Here is a 22,017-nt window from a genome sequence, read left to right on the forward strand (position 1 = left end):
CTTGAATGCATTGAGCCCAAGTGAAGATCTAAGAGAATGCTGGCTATTAAGAGGTGCAAAAATTCTAAAGTAGGATAAGGCAAGAATGGGAAAAAAACCCCACGTAATCCAGTTCTAAGCTTTATTTTTTGTTTTATTATGTGACAATAAAATCTTGAGGATATGTTAAAAAAAAAGAATACTTATAAAGAAAAACAACTCTATGGTAAGTTAGCATGTGTTAATGTAAAACCTTAACTATGTTAACTAAATTTACAGTCACTCTAAAAAACATTGCTATTATTTCTAACATTAACTATTTTTTTCTAAAATACACTGTTATTTTTTTACTATCCAAATACTATGGATTCTTACTATTAATGTCTTTTTCCAAGTCATAAATGATGAAAGAGTAAAATCCACAGAGGAACTGCAAAAATAAAATCAGCAGCCAAAACAAGCAACACAAAGGAAGGGCTGCAGGCTACTGGATTTGGAAGCATAAACATTACATGAGTACACCCATGACAGAGCAATATGTAGCCACACCTAGAGGCTGACAATTACACTCCATTCCCAATCCAATAATGAAAACATGACTCTGAAACCAAAATGTGAAGATTTAATCTCCTTACATTAGCTTTGGTGTCAGGGACCACTTTTATGAACAAGCAAAAATAAGAACAACATATTTGTGTAGATATTATAGGTCTCTGTTGTTATGTATGATACCAATTTTACAATAAAGTAGCTCACTGAATAAATCAGTTGAATAGAAAATAAACTAACCAAAAACAAATAATTGCTTGTTACACAGATAATATGGGAGCAATTAATTATGTATATAACTGAACTTTCAGCCTATATCTTTTATTAGTGTAATTTTTGGAAACTTAAAAGTGTAATGAGTTTAACAGTGGTGTCAGAGGAGAAGAATCCTGGGATAATGGTGGAGTAGGAAGCACCAAAAGTCTGTCATCCCAACTTGACAACAATTGCATTACCAGAGACTGTCTGATGTAAGTATTTTGGAACTGTAGAATCCAGTTGAAGGTTTGCAACTTTCAAGAGAAGATATGGTAAACTGCAGTCAATTCTAGCTGGTATCATGGTAGCAGCCCCCCATTTCCCCACCTCCAGACACATTGCAGACAGTGACACACTTATTCCTGAAGCAGCTTACACACAACGTGTGGGAAGCCAGAGCGGGCAAAAAATCCATGTTCTCCAAATATTTGGGATCTGGGTTCTGATCATTGTTGATAGCTGCTTCTAATCACAGAAGGTGAAGACAAAAGTGAGAACTCTTCTTTATTGGACAAACCCCACCCCACTGCCTTTGCCCACTGAAGTGATTTACAGGGGATTTAAAAGGTCAGTCACCCCTTTTCTGCCCTGCTTCATTTTTTGTTTTTTTCTCCTTCCCAGAGTCAGATATTAAACACTAAGACCTCAAAAACAACTGTACTTATTAGGTAAATTAGAAAGTGACAACATGTCTAAGGGAAGGCTAAAAAAACCCTGAGAAGACCTTATATTTATACCACGGACTCGTCATTGGTATAGGGACAGCTTACAACAATCAAACAGACAAATTTTAAAAGTAACCAAAAAAAAAAGTAAATCCTAGGAAGAACGTAATGTCTAGAGTTACCTCATTACTAGATTCAAATGTCTAGTGTTCAAAAACTGTGTAAGTCATACAAAGAAATAGGAAAATATGGCCTACACAAAATCAACAGAAATACTACCCCCAAAAAGAACAAATACACAAGACAAAGACTTTAAAACAACTGTCTTAAAGATAGTCAAAGAACTAAAACAAGATATGGAAAAAATGAAGAAAACAATGTATAAACAAAATGAAAATATCAGTAAAGAATAAAAAAACTAAAAAATTTCTTTACTTCTGGAGCTGAAAAGTACAATTGGAATAAAAAACTAACTAAAGGAATTCAAAGGTATAATTAAGCAGGCAAAAGAGACAATAAGCCAACTTGAAGATAGGTCAATACAAATTATCAAGTGTGAGAAAAGAAATAAAAAACACTGAAGAAGACTGAACAGGACTTCCGCCAAGATGGAGGCATAGGTGGAAACACTGTGCCTGCTCCCACAACCAAGTTTGAATACAACAAAGGGGTGGAGAACAAAGACACAGCCAAAAAACAGAAAATTGGTGCTCGCTTCGGCAGCACATATACTAAAATTGGAACGATACAGAGAAGATTAGCATGGCCCCTGCGCAAGGATGACACACAGAAAATTGAATTATACGGAAGTCCAACTATATCTAACCATTCAACGGGGACGGTAAGAGGGGCAGAGCCAACAGCGGAGCAGGGTCGGGCAGTACAGATCCCCGGACTGAGGTGGGCGAGTGGCCCGGACACAGTCAGGGTGTGGGGCAGACTAACCATGGTCGTACATTTGCGCACAGTGAGACGGACTACGCAGGCCCCAGGGGGCGAGGGCTGACTGCGATAGCACACTCGCGTGCAGTGGGACGAAACGCGTGGGCCCGGTGATGGTGGCAGCTGCCGCACCTGTGGAGGCAGCGAAGGAGACAGCAGGCGGGACACCATTGCTCCTCGTTGACCCTGCTCCCACATACAGCATCACAACCCAGCTACTGAGTTGCCCTGCTCTGGTGAAGACCTAGGGTGCCGATCCTGCTAAGTAAGAGGCATGAACAGCCCAAAAGATGGCACAAGAAGAACTCAAAGTCCCAGAGCCGAAAACTCTACACGACCGAGAAATTGCCAGCCTCTCAGAAGCACAATTCAAGACACTGTTTATCAGGATGCTCACAGAACTGGTTGATTATAGTCACAAATTAGAGGAACATATGAAGGCTAAACTAATTGAAATGAAGGGAGATGTCCAGGAAACCAATAGTGATAGAAAGGAAACTGGGACTCAAATCAATGGAATGGACCAGAAGGAAGAACAAAATATCCGACCAGAAAGGAATGAAGAAATGAGAATTCAAAAAAATGAAGAAAGGCTTAGGAACCTCCAGGACATCTTTAAACATTCCAACATACAGATTATAGGGGTACCAGAAGGGGAAAAGAAACAGCCATGAGTGGAAAACTTATTTGAACAAATAATAAAGGAGAACTTCCCCAGTCTGGCAAAGGAAATAGACTTCCAGGAAATCCAGGAAGCTGAGAGAGTCCCAAAGAAGTTGGACCCAAGAAGGAACACACCAAGGCACAGCATAATTACACTGGCCAAGACTAAAATGAAGTAGAGAATCCTAGAAGCAGCAAGAGATAAGAGGACAGTCACCTACAAGGGAGTACCCATCAGACTGTCAGCGGATTTCTCAAAAGAGACCTTCCAGGCAAGAAGGGGCTGGAAAGGAGTATTCCAAGTCATGAAATCCAAAGACATACAGTCAAGATTGCTCTATCCAGCAAAACTTTCATTTGGAATAGAAGGACAGATAACGTGCTTCTCAGATAAGGTCAAGTTCAAGGAGTTCATCATCACCAAGCCCTTATTATATGAAATGCTCAAGGGACATATATAAGAAAAAGAAGATGAAAAATATGAACAGTGAAAGGACAGCAAACTCACAGTTATTAACAATCACACCTAAAACAAAAGCAAACCAAGAGGACAGCTAGATCAGGAGTGGAACCATAGAAATGAAGAACACATGGAGGGTTAGCAACAGGGGAGAGGGAGGAGGAGAAGGAGGGGAGAAGGCACAGAAAATAGCATAGAGGGTAGGTAGAAAATAGATAAGGAGGAGGGCAAGAATATTGGGGGAAATATAGAATCTAGAGAACTTGAGACACGTGGTTATAAACTCAGGGGGGAGAATGGTGGGGGAGGGAGTGTGCAGATGGAGGGGAATGAAGGGGGGAATAGAACAACTGTAATGGTATAATCAATAAAATATATTTTTAAAAAAAGAAGACTGAACAGATCCTTGTGTGATAGCATCAAGCCGATCACCATATTCATTGTGATGTTGGCTTCATAAAAACACTTTGGGAGTCTTCCATCATTTTGGATTTTTTTGGAATAGTCTGTGAAGAATAGAAGTTGGCTCTTTCTTAAATGCTTTGTAGAATTCTCCTGTGAAACCATCTGGTCCAGGGCTTTTGTGTGTCAGGAGTTTTTCATTACTGCTTCAACTTCATCTGCTGTTATTGGTCTGTTCAGGCTTTCTGCTTCTTCTTCATTGAGTTTTGGAAGATTATATTTTTGTAGAAATTTGTTCATTTCACCCTGGTTTTCAAATTTCCTGGCATACAGTTTTTCATAGTAATTTCTTACAATCCCTTCTGTTTCTGTGGTATCAGTTGTAATCTCTCCTCTTTCATTTATGATTGTGTTTACTTGGGTCCTCTCTCTTCTTTTCTTGATGAGCCTACTTAAAGGCTTTTCCATTTTGTTTATCTTTTCAAAGAACCAGCCCCTGGATCCATCGATCCTTATAATTGTGCTTTTTGTCTCTATGTTATTTAATTCTGCTCTGATCTTGGTTATTTCCTTCCTTCTACTTGCTCTAGGCTGTCTTTGTTGTTGTTCCTCGAGTTCTTGTAGGCATAGGGTTAGGTCGTTTGTTTGAAATGTTTCTATCTTTTTTAGGTAGGCCTGTATTACTATGAACTTCCCTCTCAGGACTGCCTTTGCTGTGTCCCATAAGTTTTGATCTGTTGTGAGTTCGTTTTCATTTGTTTACAGAAACGTTTTGATTTCTTCTCTAATATCCTTTGTGACCTATTCATTGTTCAATGGCATGCCATTCAATCTCCATGATTTTGAGTGTTTGGGGTTATTTCCCTTGGGGTTGATTTCTAGTTTCAGTCCCTTGTGGTCGAAGAAAATGCTTGGTATAATTTCACTTTTCTTGAATTTGTTGAGGCTTGTTTTGTGTCCTATCATGTGGTCTATCTTTGAAAATGCCCCATGTGCATTTGAGAAGAATATGTATTTAGCTTCTTGGGATGAAGGGCTCTATATATATCAGTTAAGTCTATTTCATCTAGGGCACTGTTCAATGCCACAATATCTTTCTTCATATTTTGTTTGGAAGATCTGTCCATTGTTGACAGTGCTAATGGAGAACATAGGCAGAAAAATCTCAGGTATTTCATGCAGCAACATTTTTACTGATATGTCCCTTAGAGAGGACATAAAGGAAAGAATAAATAAATGGGATCTCATCAAAATAAAAAGCTTCCGCATGGCTAAAAAAATAGTATTAAAATGAAAAGAGAACCAACCATATCAGAAAACATATTTGCCAATGATACTTCAGACAAGGGTTTAATCTCCAAAATATATAAAGAACTTACACAACTCCACTCTAAGAAGACAAGCAACCCAATTAAAAAATGGGCAAAGGACTTGAACAGACACTTCTCCAAAGAGGACATACAGAGGATCCAGAGACACATGAAAAGATGCTCAATATCACTAGCTATCAGAGAGATGCAAATTAAAACCACAATGAGATACCACTTCACACCAGTCAGAATGGCCATCACAAAAAAAGCAACAAACAAGTGTTGGAGAGGTTGTGGAGAAAAGGCAACCCTAGTGCACTGACGGTGGGATTGCAGACTGGTACAAGCACTATGGAAAACAATATGGAATTTCCTCTGAAAATTAAAAATTGATCTGCCTTTTGACCCAGCAATTCTACTGCTAGGATTATACCCTAAGAACCCTGAAACACCAATCCAAAAGAACCTATGCACCCCAATGTTTATAGCAGCACAATTTATAATAGCCAAGTGCTGGAAGCAACTTAGGTGCCCATCAGCAAATGAATGGTTCCAAAAACTATGGTACATTTACACACTGGAATTCTGTGCAGCANCCAATTAAAAAATGGGCAAAGGACTTGAACAGACACTTCTCCAAAGAGGACATACAGAGGATCCAGAGACACATGAAAAGATGCTCAATATCACTAGCTATCAGAGAGATGCAAATTAAAACCACAATGAGATACCACTTCACACCAGTCAGAATGGCCATCACAAAAAAAGCAACAAACAACAAGTGTTGGAGAGGTTGTGGAGAAAAGGCAACCCTAGTGCACTGACGGTGGGATTGCAGACTGGTACAAGCACTATGGAAAACAATATGGAATTTCCTCCGAAAATAAAAAATTGATCTGCCTTTTGACCCAGCAATTCTACTGCTAGGATTATACCCTAAGAATCCTGAAACACCAATCCAAAAGAACCTATGCACCCCAATGTTTATAGCAGCACAATTTATAATAGCCAAATGCTGGAAGCAACTTAGGTGCCCATCAGCAAATGAATGGTTCCAAAAACTATGGTACATTTACACACTGGAATTCTGTGCAGCAGAAAGAAAGAAGGAGCTCCTACCCTTTGCAACAGCATGGAGGGAACTGGAAAGCATTATGCTAAGCGAAATAAGCCAGGCGGTGAAAGACAAATATTGTATGATCTCACCTTTAACAGGAAGCTAAACAACAAAACAATGAAGCAAGCAAAATATAACCAAAGACACTGAAATTGAGAACAGGCTGACAGTGTTCAGAGGGGAGAGGGGAGGGAATTTCGGGGGAAAAGGGGAAGGGTTTACAGAAACAAGTATAAAAGACACATGGCCAATAACTAGGGGCGTGGAAATAGTAGGGAGGTGGAGAGGGTTGGGTGGGTGGGCTGGGATGGGAGTAAAAGACAGAAAACTGTACTTGAACAACAATTAAAAGAAAAAATTAAAAAAACAAAACACAAAAACACACATTCATTGTGAGAGTCCCAAAATAAGTGAGAAAAAAAGCCAAAAAGAATATCTGGAGACTTTCCCAATTTCATGAAAGACATGAATAGCTCAACAATCTGCAAGTATGATGAACTCAGAGACTCACACCAAGATATATCATGATCAAACTTTCAAAACACAAAGACAAAGAAAAAATCTTGCAAGTAGCAAGAGAGAAGTGAATCATCTCATACAAGAAAGTCTCCATAACACTACCAGCAGATTTCTCACCAGGAGTTTTGGAGAAGAACTTGTGGTCAAGATGGTGGTATAGCAAACACAACTCACCTTCTCACACAACTATACCAAAATTACAATGAAACTACAGAACAACCATTATTCAGACCACAGAAATCAAACTGAACTGAAGTCCTAAAACTATGAATTACAGAAGAAAATACATGGAGACTGGTAGGAGTGGCAGAACATAAAATGGAATGGTCCTACACCCACATGTGGCAGATAAAATTTGGGATGAATATCTCAGGAGGGGTCCAGTACCACACCAGCCTCTCCAGCCCAGGGTTCCAGTGCCACACAGAGAAGTCCCTATAACTTCTGACTTTAAAAACCACTGGGAAAGCCCTGGCTGGTGTAGCTCAGTGGATTGAGCGTGGGCCTGCAAACCACACAGTCACAGTTCGATTTCCAGTCAGGGCACATGCCTGGGTTGCAGGCCAGTTCCCAGCAGGGGACTCACGAGAGGCAACCATACATTGATATTTCTCTCCTTCTCTCCTTCCCTTCCCCTCTAAAGATAAATGAATAAAATCTTTTAAAAAATAAGGAAAAAAGTAAAAAACCTTACATCTACCACTTTATTCTAAAAACCACTGGGAATTAAGGCAGGGGAAGACAGATACTTCTGGAGTACCAGGCAGTTCTTCTTAAAGGGCCCATGCAGGGCTTACTCAGACTCACTCCCTCTCCAGATCCAGCATGGGGGCAGCAGCTTGAAAGGCACCAGAGGCATATGGGGAGGAATTTAAGTGTCTGGCATTGAGGTAAGAGCTGGGGGAGGGGAGGTGTAGCATTCTCCCAGGAAGAAGTGTTCACAGAGGCCATTGTTCCTTTTCTGAGACCTCCCTCCACAGAGCCAGAAGGTGGCTACCATATCTGAGACTCCTTCAATCTGGCTCACACTGTTTGCCCCAACCTGGTAATGCCCTGAGGCACAGCCCCACCCAATACTTGGCTCTCCAAAGCTGTTTCCAATGGCTTTTCCATACAAATGGTTTGTCACAGTTGATGCTTCAGATTTTCATAAAAATCTCTCAAAAAAAGCAATATCTAGCCTCAGCATGCCCCTTAACTGTTACTATATGGCCCCAGGCCTGGCACTAGCAGTAGTGGGCCATGCTTCACAGCTTGGGCTTGCTCAGGCACCTCCAAGTGGAGTGTAAGTAGCAGCCATCTGCAAATCACATTGTAGTTTATACTGAGTGGCCATGGAAAGAACAGAGGTGGTGGCTAAACTTGGTATGCACCTCCTGGAAGGCCCCAAAACATGGGCACCCAATGGACAATTACAACTAATCAGAGTACCACCACCCAACCACCTCCATAAGCCTTCACAAGTCACATCCACTCAATGAGCACCAGAGCCCTACTGAAGTAAATCCTGCTCTGTGGAGTGGGCCACTGAGTAGCTGATCCTCCACAGTGGTAAAAGATTGGTGGTCAGTGGTCACAGCCAGTCCTTTCAGCTGATTGGTGGGTAAATCTCTCCCATTGACATGTTGACAGCAACCAAGGCTCAACTACAAAAGGAAGCTATACACTGCCCACATGGTGAGCACACCTCAAGTACCCAGCCTGGGTAATAGAGGAGGGAGGCTGTGCTACTGGACCTTACAGGACACACACTACAAGCCAGGAAGTTGTAGCAGCTCTACTTAATACATAGAAACAAACACAGGGAGGCTGCAAAAATGAGGAAACAAAGAAACATAACCCAAATGAGAGAAGAAAGCAAAACTCCAGGAAAAAAAAACTAAACAATGGAGACAAGCAATCTACTCGATACAAAGTACAAATCACTGGTTATAACGATGCTCAGTGAACTTAGGAGAAAAGGAGTGAACTTAGAGAGAACTTCAACAACATAAAAAAGAACATGAAAACCATAAAAAGAAACCAGTCAGAAATAGAGGATACATTAATTGAAATTAAGAACAGTTTACAAGGAATCAATAGTAAAGTGATGAAGCTGAGAGTTAAATCAGCAGTTTGTAATATAAGGAAGCAAAGAACACCCAATCAGAACAGCAAGAAACAAAAATCCAAAAACACAAGGACAGTATAAGGAGTCTCTGGGACATATTCAAGTACCAACATTTGTATCATGGGGTGCTGGAAAGAGAAGAGAGAGAGAGAAAGAAATTGAAAACCTATTTGAAAAATAATGACAGAGAACTTCCCTAACTTGGTGAAGGAAATACACACACACACACACACACACACACATCTAGGAAGCACAGAGAGTTCCAAACAAGATAAACTGAAAAAGGCCCACAACAAGATAAACTATAACTAAAATATCAAAGGTTAAAGAGAGAATCTTCAAAGCAACAAGCAGTTGGTAAAGCAGTTATCTACAAGACAGCTCCCATAAGACTGTCAGCTGATTCTCAAAAGAAACTTTGAGGAGGGGGGAAAACTTGGGACAACAGTAATAACATAAACAATAGAATATAATTTAAATTTTTTAAAAAAGAACTTTGGAGGCAGAGGCACTGGGCTGATATATTCCAAGTGCTAAAAGAAAAAAACTGTCAACTAAGACCCTAAATTTAGTAAAACTGACCTTCAAAAGCAAGGGAGAGATTAAGAAATTCTAATATAACTGAAACCTCAGGGAGTTTGTGACCAATACACCTGCCCTGCAAGAACTACTAAAGGGAGTTCTGCAGGTTGAATGAAAGGACACTAGACAGTACCAAAAGGTCCCGTGATAAAATAAATATCTTAATAAAGATAAACACATGCACAGTTATAACAGCTAGTAACAGCAGTATCTAACTCTGCATGATTTAAGGGATCTACACATTTAAAAATATTGGACTAAAAGCTAGCATTACTGTGACTTTGGTTTGACATTCTGTTTTGTTTTCTACATAATTTAAGAGATTAATGCATTTAAAATAACTATTGGTTTATGGTTTGGGGCACAGACTATATAAAAATGTAATTCTAGGACATCAATATCCACACACAGGCAACCATTAATCTTTCTATCTTTACACATTTGCTTTTCTTAGACATTTCAAATAAATGAAATCATATATGGTCTTCTTTAGCTGGTTTCTTTTTCTTAGCATGATATTCTTTTTAAATTTATGTATGTTGACACATGCATCAGTACTTCATTTTTTTATTGATAAACAGTATCCTACTGAATGGATATACCACATTTATTTATCTACTCACTAATTGATATATATTATTCTAATGATGTGTAGTAGTATAGCATTGGGATTTTAACAGATATTTCATGTATTTAGATTCATGTATTTATTGACCATTTTCCTCTTCCTTCCAGTCATTTAGTAATTTACTGATGTTCTACATTCTCTAATTTCTCTCTTGATATTTACTCAGTCATAACTTCAAAAAACTTGTTCATTAAGCTTTCTCTACTTTTTCTTTAGAATGAGAACAAGATTTAATGAGTAACAAACACTACATTAGCCTAAACCCAATTTAGTTTTTCTTCTGCCTATTTCTTCAGAGGTAATCTGAGTTTCTCAACTATGCTCTTCAGAGCTGCTTTATCAACTGCCATCTTTTTTTCTATCTTTGTTATTCCTTTTGTGAAAAAGCTAACACACAAAAAAGAAACTGAAATAACCCAATTTCATCAATAGCATCACTTTAACAAGTAATGGATTATGTTACTAAAGTAGGATTACTCCACCAAGTACACAAATATTCACAATAACAAATTCTGTCAAAAGCATTAATGCACAATGATTTTGTTTTATTTGTCCTTGGGTAAACCATGTTTTCCCTTTCATTTAGATCACCAAGAAGCTAAAAGGTATACTTAGGGCTCACAAATAACTAACTCAAACTGGTATTAACTCCTTTTCATATCTTATAAATGAGTTTCATATATATATTTTAAACTGCTAAGATTTATTCTTAAATTTTAGTACTACAATAATTTTCAAAACTTTTTAAAGATTAACAAATTAATAAAACAAAACTAATAAATACATATTACTTGAACAGATTTTCTGTAAGGTTTCAGAGTATCTTCTTACCTCTGATAATGTCCAAATTAAAAGGGCAAATATTCTTTTTTCTTTTTGAATTAAAAATTCATTTGTACAACACAGAAGCAAAATTATTTTTAAGCAGTGTGACTTTTATTACACCTCTGCAAACACTCATAAGAACTTCCACAACTGAGGTCAGTCAGATCACTTATTAAAAATTTCCTAAATACATTAGATAATCAACATTTTTTCTGTTCACGTATTCTGTTTTAAATAATCTAACATACCTTGAGTTTTCCTGTTCTTGAAAACATTGTGCTCTTAATTGGGATGCCACAAACAATGAGGATGCTATAGCCAATAACTGGTTTCTTTCATTCTCTGTTAACTTGTGTCCTGAGGGAAATCAATCAATCAATCAATCATCCATTTGCTCGATCAAATACACATATAATGTTAACATCTGTGCTTCTATCTCTTAGAATTATGAGTCATTCAAACAAATATGTTGCCAAGCATCTATTATGGAGTTAGTTAGTGCTGTATGAGACATTGGATTCTGCAGGGGGAATGAGAGGGAGCAAGATTGTTCAAACTAAACAAAAACAAAAAACAAAAACAAAACTGTTCACTGGAAGTTTATTGTCTAATTTCAGAAGAAAAAGAAATACAAGTGTGTACAGAATAAAAAAATTACAAATTTAAAAAAAACATACTCAGATCTCTAGGAAAAACTTAGGCTTCTGCTCCTCCTCACATATGCTTCTCCTTATCACTCCTCACCCCTAATTTTACTTCTAAGGAGAGGATAAAGGAAAAGTAGAAAAGAAGTATTGTTAGCCAAGAATATTGGCTAGGCCATGTTTTGAAATATGAATGTTTAAGGAAAATAAAGGTGAGATATTTTTGCATATACTCAGGGTTTGAACCCCAATCTACCAACCAACCAATCTCTCTCCCCACACTTCTTTAATTCCTATCATAATAGAGTGGACTGGGGGACAGTGGTCTAGCCTAACAAGGCTTTGGAAGGCTACCTGTTTTGGCTGAGTCTTGTGCAGCAGAGAAAACTGCTCTATTTGCATAATTCCTCAAGCAGTATGTGAGCCAAGGCAAGATTTGATACTTCAGGGCCTGCAAGTTGACATGTCCCCATAAAAGTTGTAATCTTACCACAATTTCTAACATTATTTATTTACCACAGTACTATACACAGATAATGAAACAGTATGGGCAATTTGAATGCTGAATGATGAGCAAGAAGATGCTACTTATAAAATTCACAAAAGAGAAAATGATCAGATAGCTATTTGGATTCATTTGAAAGAAATGAAACAGTTTGAACATTACATTGTTAAAAATTACTTAAAATAGAAATGACTAAAAGTACTCATAGTTAGAATACAGAAACTTTCCAGATCCACAACACATTTTCCAATGGGGAGATGCTTTATGAAACTGAAAGGCACAATGTTTAATAAAACTAAAGGGAAGGAAAAGCCCAGTAATGTCCCAGTATACAGCATCTGCCCATTTCCTTATTGTAAACAGTCATCAAGGCTAATTTTAAACTACCAACATTATACCAAAGAGAAGGATGAAGTATTAGCAGAAGATGTGCACAGTGGCTGTCCCAAGGAATATACAGGCCCTAGAGCTTACAGAACAGAGTCCTAGGAAAGGCGTTTCAACAGTCTAAATGCTTCCTTGTCCTTTGAAGCCAGCCTTGATTTCCTAAATCAAAATTGCTTTCTTTTTTCTTTACTCTCAAGACACTTAGCTTGTATTTTTACTTAGCACTTATTTTATTCTGTCCTGTAGTTAGCTCTTCACATGTTTATTTCTCTCATAATTTAAGCTTCTTAAGAGCAGGAAAAATATATTACTTACCTTTGATTTTCTTCTAGAGCACACATTTATTATTTTTGAATAATTTTAATTACTGGACTTTAAAAGCCACACTTCAGTCCCTATATACCATCCTCAAAGATTTAAAAAAAACTATCTGACTAAATTCAGTGAAAAACAATGGTATTTTTCTTATACTGAATTAAATTTCTACAAAAATTCTGCAACTTTTCAAAAGAGAAAGATAATTATGATAATTTATTTTGATGAAGCAGGTAACTGAAGGGTAGTAATGCTTAAGAGAAATATGTCCAAAATGTTCATTGCAGGCCAACTGAAATTATATTTTTTAAAATAGTTTTTTCTCATTTTCCCTTTATTTCAAAATCAAATTTCCTTTGTCCCCATTTTCCGCTTATTTTTTTGAATCAAAGGCAAATAGTTTTACAACATGAAAATCTAATAAATTGATGTTAAGAACAGATTCTTGTGTATCCTACTTTTAAAATTTAGACACAACCATTTCAAACATTTAGTAACATTTAGTAACTCTGCCCTAGTCTACAAAATAAACTTGGGATATTAAATATATATAACATAAAATTTCTATGCAGTTATAAAAATAGGCACTTGCCTATGTGTAGTGCCTAGGACAGCTGAACAGATGGGAGGTTTATGAGTAATCCCAAAGGGGCAAAATGACCCAGCCACAACCATATGGAGAAGGTCCTGGATTAACTTCAGTTGCCACTTCCTGCTGCTCTTTCAGGCACATATATCAAACAATAAAAATGACACAGTTTAATATACCTAAGATCTGTTCTGAGGAAAAAGAAACAGAGTAATCTGATGATAAAGAACAAGAGATAGTAGCCATTCAGAGAAGAAAGAATTGACATGAAAAATTATATGAGGAAATAAGAGGTAGACATGTAGCATGGTAAATATAGGTTTGTACTATAAAGTCCTTAATATGACAACACATAGTGTACTCTGAAAATTTTTGTGATTTATGACTTTGAATCCTAGCACAATTGAATAAGTACTAAAGGAAAAGTTGAAAGCTCTAAATTCATATTACTGGTTTTTTAGCATTAAACTCTCTGTGCTTTGGCTTCCTCACATACAAAATGAAAGCTGAGGTTAAACGGTGCTAAAGACCATTGTAGTAACTTGTAAGAATTTAAAAATTGTGTTCCTACCTTGCATGAACTAAACAACCAGAATTATAGCATCAGTGCTGATAATTTCCTACCGAAAAACCATGTAATATATTAAGTTTATCACAGAGAATTGCAATAGTAGGTACTAAGTAAATTTCTGAGTTCCCTTAGAAATTTTGGACATTACTGCTGAATGTACAGCACATAGCAATCAACTCCAATTAGAAATTTATAATCCCCCATTTTCTTCTCTATAGCAATGGAACACATCACATATGCATACATATATATAGATGTGTGTGTGTGTTTGTAGGAACCTATGTTCATATACAATATATTTGTTCTAAAGATTCCCTGAAATTCTGACCTGTTGCCTTCTTCTCACTACTGTTCCATGTTATATCACCTTCACAGAGGCATCAGCTAGGCAGACAGAAAAGAATCTGAAAGTCCTAATTGAACTTATAAGTTGAGCAATCGCTAGGATAAAATAAATAGTAGTAACATAAGTGATTCCTGGCATCATGAAAACAATATATATTAGCAAAATAATCACACAAGTATAAAACTGTAATCATATAAAGATTGCATTTTATATTTACAAAAATTTAAAATTTCAGGAAAAAAGACCTGATGATTCATTAGTTTTACTTAAGTTCCCAAGTAAAATACAATCCTCATTTCACTTGGTACTAATAATAAAATCCTATATAACACTAAAGTTTTGAAAGAACAATTAAAACAGTAATCTGTATTTAGTCTTGTGAAAATTCTGTACTGTAAATTCTAAGGTAAGAAATCACTTTGTGAATGTATTCAATAGATCAGCTACATGAAGCTGACCTGACTCTATCTACAGTTTCTACAATGACAAAGACATTTTATCTACTAAAACACTTTAAATGGGTATAAACAACATTTGATATTTGTGAGAGAATAACTAATCATCTTACACCCACAAGTTCATTACAAATATATGTAAGTGCTTTTGGCCTTCACAAATAACATTTCTGTTAAGTCTCTTGTAAGTCTTACTGCTTTCTTAATATCACATTGGCCACATTTTCAATGCTCACTAATGGGTTTTTTCTCTCTCTCACTCTCACTTGATGAGCAATTTTTCTAACACCTGGAAATACTCACCAATAATTTTGCAGTTCTAAATTTCATATTCCACTCTAAATTTCATATTTTACTCAAACCCATTTGGTTTAGAATACAAACCATCTCCTTAGACACCTTCATTTTCATTAGTAGAAATAGTATCTGGTATTCTGAAATTTTCAGTGCTAATTTCCATAAATATACAGTTTTAATTATTAAAGAAGAGTTCCTTCATTTACCCATAACAGTAGGGAATATAAATGAATTGATTTTCAGAAATCATAAAATCAGATAGGCTAATGCTATGCCTCTATGTGTTTTGCTTCAAAACTGAGCTAACACAACATTTCACATAGTTTAATTCCTCACTAAACAAAATTACATATTATTACACACTCATGATCAATATACTCATGAATACTCAAAATCATAATTGTCAATAGTCTAGGATACTCTAAGTATGTTAATAAATCAAGTATAATATAGGCCAAAGGCATTAATTTCAAAATAGAGAAAAAATATATAATATAATAAGTATAAAAATAATAACTTTAATACACTAAAGTACTTCAATAGATACAAACCTTTAAAGCCATTAGGATATACATCAGAAAGAAATTTAGTGTTGATGTCTCCTTTTACAAAGCGTGAGTTGATTATCACCTCACGAAGTAATGCAATATTATGTGTAACACCTAAAAATAAAATGATTATCAGATTGAATTGGAGAACATTGAGTGAGTTAAATATTTAATTCTAATTATCAGTAGAAATTTATCACCAGTTTCCTATGACCTAGCAAGAACAATGCAAGATTACTCACCTCCTTTACTTCAAAGTAACGAAATAAAAAAAAAATATGAACTTGGCATAGCAATAAAACTCTAAATGTAAACTTAAGAAGGTGGTGATTGCTACATCAATTCAAAGAAAAAATAAATGTCTTTTTAGTGTAGGGTAGAACAATGATATATCCATTTCAGAAAAAAAGAACATAAGCCCCAACCCTAACTCGCACCATGCACAAAAATTAATTCAAGTTGAATCAAAAACCTGAATGTAAAACCTAAAAGTATAAAACATAGTAGAAGAAAATACAGGAGAAAAATCTGTTACTGTGCGGTAGGACAACAGATTCTCAGATAGTACACAAAAACCATAAATCATGAAAATATTGACAAGTAGTACTTCCTCAAAATTTAAAACTCTCCTGCTCAAAGGATATAGTTAAGAAAATCAAAGGGCAAGCCACAGATTGAGATAAAATATTCACAACCCTTGTATCAGACAAAGACATATCTGATCTTATTTTTCTTGAATATATAAAGAATGTTTAGAATACAATAATAACTTGGGAAACAAACCAAGCAAAAATGAGAAGAAAAATCTGAACAGACATTTCAAAGATTTACAAATGGCCAGTAAGTCATTTGATGTTTAACAAGAAAAGACGTTTAACATCATTATTGCCAAAGATATACAAGATACCACTAAACACTAATTCAAGTGGCTAATCACTAAGAGACAAATAATATCAAGTGATAGTGAGGATGTGGAAAAAATGGATCTGTCACATCCTGGGATGGGAATATAAATTGGTACATCCACACTGAAACTGCTTGGAAGTTTCTTAAAAAGTTAAACATTTAGCCCTGGCTGGTGTAGCGCAGTGGATTGAGCACAGGCCTATGAAGGAAAGGGTTGTGGGTTCAATTCCCAGTCAGGGCACATGACTGGGTTGCAGGCCAGGTCCCAAATGGGGGCCACATGAGAGGCAACCACACACTGATGTTTCTCTCCCACTCTTTCTCCTTCCTTTCCCCTCTCTCTAAAAATAAATAAATAAATAAAATATTTGCCCTGGCTGGCATGGCTCAGTGGATTGAGCACAGGCCTGTGAAGCAAAGGGTCACTGGTTCAGTTCCCAGTTGGGGCACATGTCTGGGTTGCAGGTCAGGTCCCCAGTGGGGGTCACATGAGAGGCAACGACATATTGATGTTTCTCTCCCACTCTTTCTCCTTCCCTTTCCCTCTCTCTAAAAATAAATGAATAAAATATTTTTTTAAAAGTTAAATACCTACTCCCCATGTGATTCAGACCATTCACTCTCAAGTATTTAGTCAGCTTAACAATGGAACCATATCATATACAAATACAGGCACTAAGATTAATATCTTTATTTGCAACAGTCAAAAACTGGAAATTATCTAAATGTCCATCAACAGGTGAGTGAATTTTAAAAATGTGGTTTGTCTATACAATGGAATTCTACACAACAATACTCAGAAAGTCTGAGTCAGACTTCTGGACAAAATGGAGAAGTAGGTAGACACACTGTGCCTCCTTACACAACCAAAAGAAGGACAAAAACAAATTTAAAAACAAAAACAACCAAAAATATGCAGACTAGCTAAATCCTTTCCCACAAAAAAAAAAAAAGACAAAAAACAAAAAAAAACATACCTGACAGAAAAATCAAACTGTATGAAAGTATGACAACCAAAGAGTTAAAGAAGAAACATTCTTCCAGAACAGTAGGAGGGGCGGAGACAGGCAGCCAGGTGAGAGGACACGTGGCAAGGCAGCTGCTGGAGGACCCTGCAGAGCAGCAGATTGTGGGCTGGGCAGTCCCACACTCATGGGCACATAAACTAGTAGGAACAACTGGGGAGTCACAAGACCGAACAACTCAGAGTTCCAGCCTGGGGAAATAAAGCCTCAAACTTCTGACTGAGTCCTGGCTGGTGTAGCTCAGTGGATTGCTTGCGGGCCTGCGAACCACATGATCGCAGTTCGATTCCCAGTCAGGGCACATGCCTGGGTTGCAGGCCAGTTCCCAGCAGGGGACTCACCATACATTGCTCAGGAAGCAACCATACATTGATATTTCTCTCCTTCTCTCCTTTCCTTCCTCTCTAAACACATATTAAAAAAAGAAAAAAAAAACACTTCTGACTGAAAAATCTGTGGGGGTTGAAGCAGAAAGAAAAATGCTCAATCTCATAGAAGAGTTCATTGGAGAGACCAACAGTGACCTAGAATGTACACAAGACACCCCAACAAGGAATCAGCATCAGCAGGGCCCAATTTGATTGTGAGTAGCAGGGGAAGTGACTGAAAACCAGCAGAGAGGTGAGCAAGCAGTGCTGTTCCCTCTTGAACCCTTCCCACACATACAGCAACATGACACAGCAATGTGGGTTGCCTCACCATGGTGAACACCTAAGGCTCTACCCTTTACTACATAACAGGCACACCAAGACAAAAAAAAACTGGCCCAAATGATAGAATAGATCAAAGCTCCAGAAAAAATACAACTAAGTGATGAAGAGATAGCCAAATATCAGATGCACAGTTCAAAACATTGGTAGTTAGAATGGTCACCGAATTGGTTGAATATGGTGGCAAATTTTATGAAAAAATGCAGGCTATGCCAGGTGAAATAAAAGAAAATGTACAGGGAACCAAAAGTGACAGGAAGGAAATGAGGACTCAAATCAACGGTGTGGACCAGTAGGAAGAAACATTCAACTAGAACAGAATGAAGGAACAAGAATTAAAAAAAAAATGAGGAGATGCTTAGGAACCTCCAGGAAATCTTTAAATGTTCCAACATCCAAATCATAGGGGTGCTAGAAAGAGAAGAAGAAAAGCAAGAAATTGAAAACTTTTTTGAAAACATAATGAAGGAGAACTTCCCCAATCTGACAAAGGAAACAGACTTCTAGGAAGTCCACGAAGCTCAGAGAGTCCTAAAGAAGTTGGACCCAAGGAGGAACACACCAAGGCACATCATCATTAAGTTAAAGATAAAGATAAAAGATAAAGTCCAAGATTAAAGATAAAAAGGAAATCCTAAAAGAAGCAAGAGGAAAAGAGAGAGTTACCTAAAAAGGAGTGCCCATAAGACTGTCAGCTGATTTCTCAGAGGAAATCTTGAAAGCAAGAAGGGGCTGGAAATAAGTATTCAAAGTCCTACAAGGCAAGGACCTACATCCAAGATGACTATCCAGCAAAGGTATCATTTAGAATGGAAGAGCAGATAAAGTGCTTCCCAAATAAGGTCAAGTTAAAGGAGTTCATCACCATCAAGCCCTTATTATATGAAATGTTAATGGGACTTATCTAAGAAAAAGAAGATAAAAAATATGAACAGTAAATGACAAGAAACTCATAGTTATTAACAAACCAAACAACTAGAACAGGAACAGAATCATAGAAATGGACATCACATGGAGGGTTATCAGTAAGGGATTATTAGGAGTGGGTAGGGAGAGGTGGAAAGGGTTCAGAGAATAAGTAGCATAAATGGCAGGTAGAATAAACAAGGGGAGGTTAAGAACAAACAGCATAGAAAATGTAGAAGCCAAAGAACTTATATATATGACCCGTGGACATGAACTAAAGGGTGGGAATGTGGGTGGGAGGGTGTTTGCAGGGTGGAGGGGAATAAAGGGGGGAACATAGGACAACTGTAATAGCATAATCAATAAAATATATTAAAAAAAGAAGTGAATCCCTAATATGTACAAAAATGAATCTCGAAATTATTATGCTGAATTGAAGAAGACTAACAATAATGCATACACTATGAGTCCATTAATATAAAATTTCAGAAAATGCAAAACAGCTTAGTGACAGAAAGCAGATCATGTGGTTGCATTGGGACAGGTTGGAGAGAAGGTGGATTTCAAAGGGCATGAGGAAACTTTAGGAAGTCAAAGAAATGTTCACTATCTTGATTGTGGTGGTTTCACAAGTGTATATATGAGAAGTTTATTATATATCAAGGGACAGGGAAGAAAAGGAGGAAAAGGAAGGAGGAGGAGAAGAAAAATTTTTAGTTTGCTAGGAATAACTAAGCCTAGTACATATTGTCTACTATAAAGCCAAGTTCAAATATAAAATTACAGCAAGAGGGAGATGAATGATAATGGGAGAGTTCTATGATACAGAAAGACTTCATGAAGGAAGTATTTGATCTTGGTCAAGTTAAGTAGAAATAAAAGGTAAAGTAAAAAGGTAGTAAAAAATTTCAGGGAAGGCAGGCTTTCATAAGAAGAGCAAGGTTTCTGGAACATAACAGAGCTGAAGTTGATACAAAATAGAGAAGTTTGTTAATTCCTTCCAACCTCTAGCCCACTTCTGTATCGTTCTAATCTGTACTATTATGCTATGGAACAAACCTGGAGAGACTTATTCTTATCTTGCTACTCAAGTCTTACAGAACCCTCACTTTTACAATTATCAAGTCAGCAAAGACTCTCTCAAGTTCAGGTACCAAGTCTACTTTCACCGTGAATAAGCTATGTAAGCTCTCAAAGTTTTAGTTTCCTCATTTGTAAAATGGTGATAACAGAACGTAATTTGTATAACATCATGATGTATAAATAGGATAATGCTTAATGCAATGTCTTCCACTCAAGATGTTGCATTATCATTGTGCTCATTATTACCCATTCATCTGAGAATAAATATAGAAGTTAATATGTAATTAATAAACATTAGAGAAGTTGTACTACATCCTAAGCCCAAGCAGTAACCTACCTACCTATCTTCTAATTTCATATTCTGTAAGAATGCAGCTTCACAAATCTAAGTTGATGCCTATTTCTATCTAAAGCACAAGGGGCAAACACAAAGCCTGTGGGCCAAATCAGCCTTTCACCTTGTTACTACCGTGCGGCAGTGCCAAGCTCTCTCTTAACTGTTAAGGAGTAGTTACATTTATACAGTCCTAAAATTACATTCAGCCCTTCAAAGGCAACTGCAAGGCTGATGTGGCCCCCAGTGAAAATGAGTTTGACACCCCTGATCTAGAGGGTGTATCCATCCTACAATGCAAGGCCTCAACAAGCTATAACCTGCAGGACAAATTGGCCCACCATCAATTTTTGTACATAAAGTTTTATTTGAACACAGCAATGTGTACATATGGTTGTTTTTATGCTACAACAATAGAGTTGAATAGTTGCAATGGAGACTATGTGATTCACAAAATCTAAGCATTTCATCTCTGGCCCTCTACTGAAAAACTTTGCCAACATTGGCTATGAGGTTTTAACACTGTTGATATTCTCAGAAAGTTCATCTAAATCTCTCAACATTTATTCTATGCCTACCACTCATGCCACCCAAGAGATCACAGGAGAAAAAATAGAAGCAAATACTACAGAATCTGCTTTTGGGGAGATTTCAGTAACCAGTGATAGATTTAAAAAATTGAGGACTTCCGCCAAGATGGAGGCGTAGGTGGAAACACTGTGCCTTCTCCCACAACCAAGTTTGAATACAACAAAGGTTTAGTAAACAAAGACATAGCCAAAGAACAGAAAATTGAACTGTACGGAAGTCCGACAACCACTAACCGTTCAATGGGGACGGTAAGGGGACGGAGCCAGGAGCGGAGCAAGGTCGGGCAGGACAGATCCCCGGACCTAGGCGCGCAAGTGGCCCAGACCCAGCAGGACCGGTAAGAGGAGCGGAGCCAGCAGTGGAGCAGGGTCGGGCTGGAAAGATCCCCGGACTCCAGGTGCCCAGGCAGCCGGGCTAGCATCGGGCAGACCCAGTGAGGGCGCGGGGTGGCAGGCTGGCCACAGTCACACATTCTTGTGCAGATAAACCAGCAGAGGAGAGAGCAGTGAGACAGACTGCGCAGGTGGGTTCACCCCAGCGGGTGAACCCAGTGGTGCAGGGCTGACCGAGGTCGCACATTCGCACACAGTGGGACGGAGCACTCGGGCCCTGGTGACAGTGGCAGCTGCGGCAACGGACAGGACTGCCATTGCCTTCCTTTGACCCCACCCCCGCATACAGAGTCACAACCCAGCAACTGAATCGCCCCATCCTGGCGAACACCTTTGGCTCCGCTCCTCATGTGTAACAGGCACGGACAGTCCAAAATATGGCTCAAGAAAAACTCAAAGCCCCA

General features: G+C 37.7%; 1 protein-coding gene and 1 non-coding gene across 3 annotated transcripts in view; one reads left to right on the top strand and one right to left on the bottom strand.

Moving 5' to 3' along the window:
* PCCA (propionyl-CoA carboxylase subunit alpha) overlaps nt 1-22,017 on the bottom strand; it is a 468,144-nt gene that overhangs the window by 196,558 nt on the left and 249,569 nt on the right. For both annotated transcript variants that reach the window (XM_037065798.1, XM_037065799.1), the window contains 2 exons: nt 15,670-15,780; nt 11,258-11,366 (listed from right to left, as the gene is read on the bottom strand). In XM_037065798.1, the coding sequence (XP_036921693.1) occupies nt 11,258-11,366; nt 15,670-15,780 (220 nt within the window). The remainder of the gene's footprint in view (nt 1-11,257; nt 11,367-15,669; nt 15,781-22,017) is intronic.
* On the top strand, nt 2,159-2,265 carry LOC119000716 (U6 spliceosomal RNA). The gene has a single exon (XR_005069383.1). It is a non-coding gene; the product is annotated as a U6 spliceosomal RNA (small nuclear RNA).

Source organism: Sturnira hondurensis, unplaced genomic scaffold (assembly GCF_014824575.4).
Source record: "Sturnira hondurensis isolate 20B ecotype Veracruz unplaced genomic scaffold, ASM1482457v3 Scaffold0016184, whole genome shotgun sequence".
In the NCBI taxonomy this organism is placed as follows: domain Eukaryota; kingdom Metazoa; phylum Chordata; class Mammalia; order Chiroptera; family Phyllostomidae; genus Sturnira; species Sturnira hondurensis.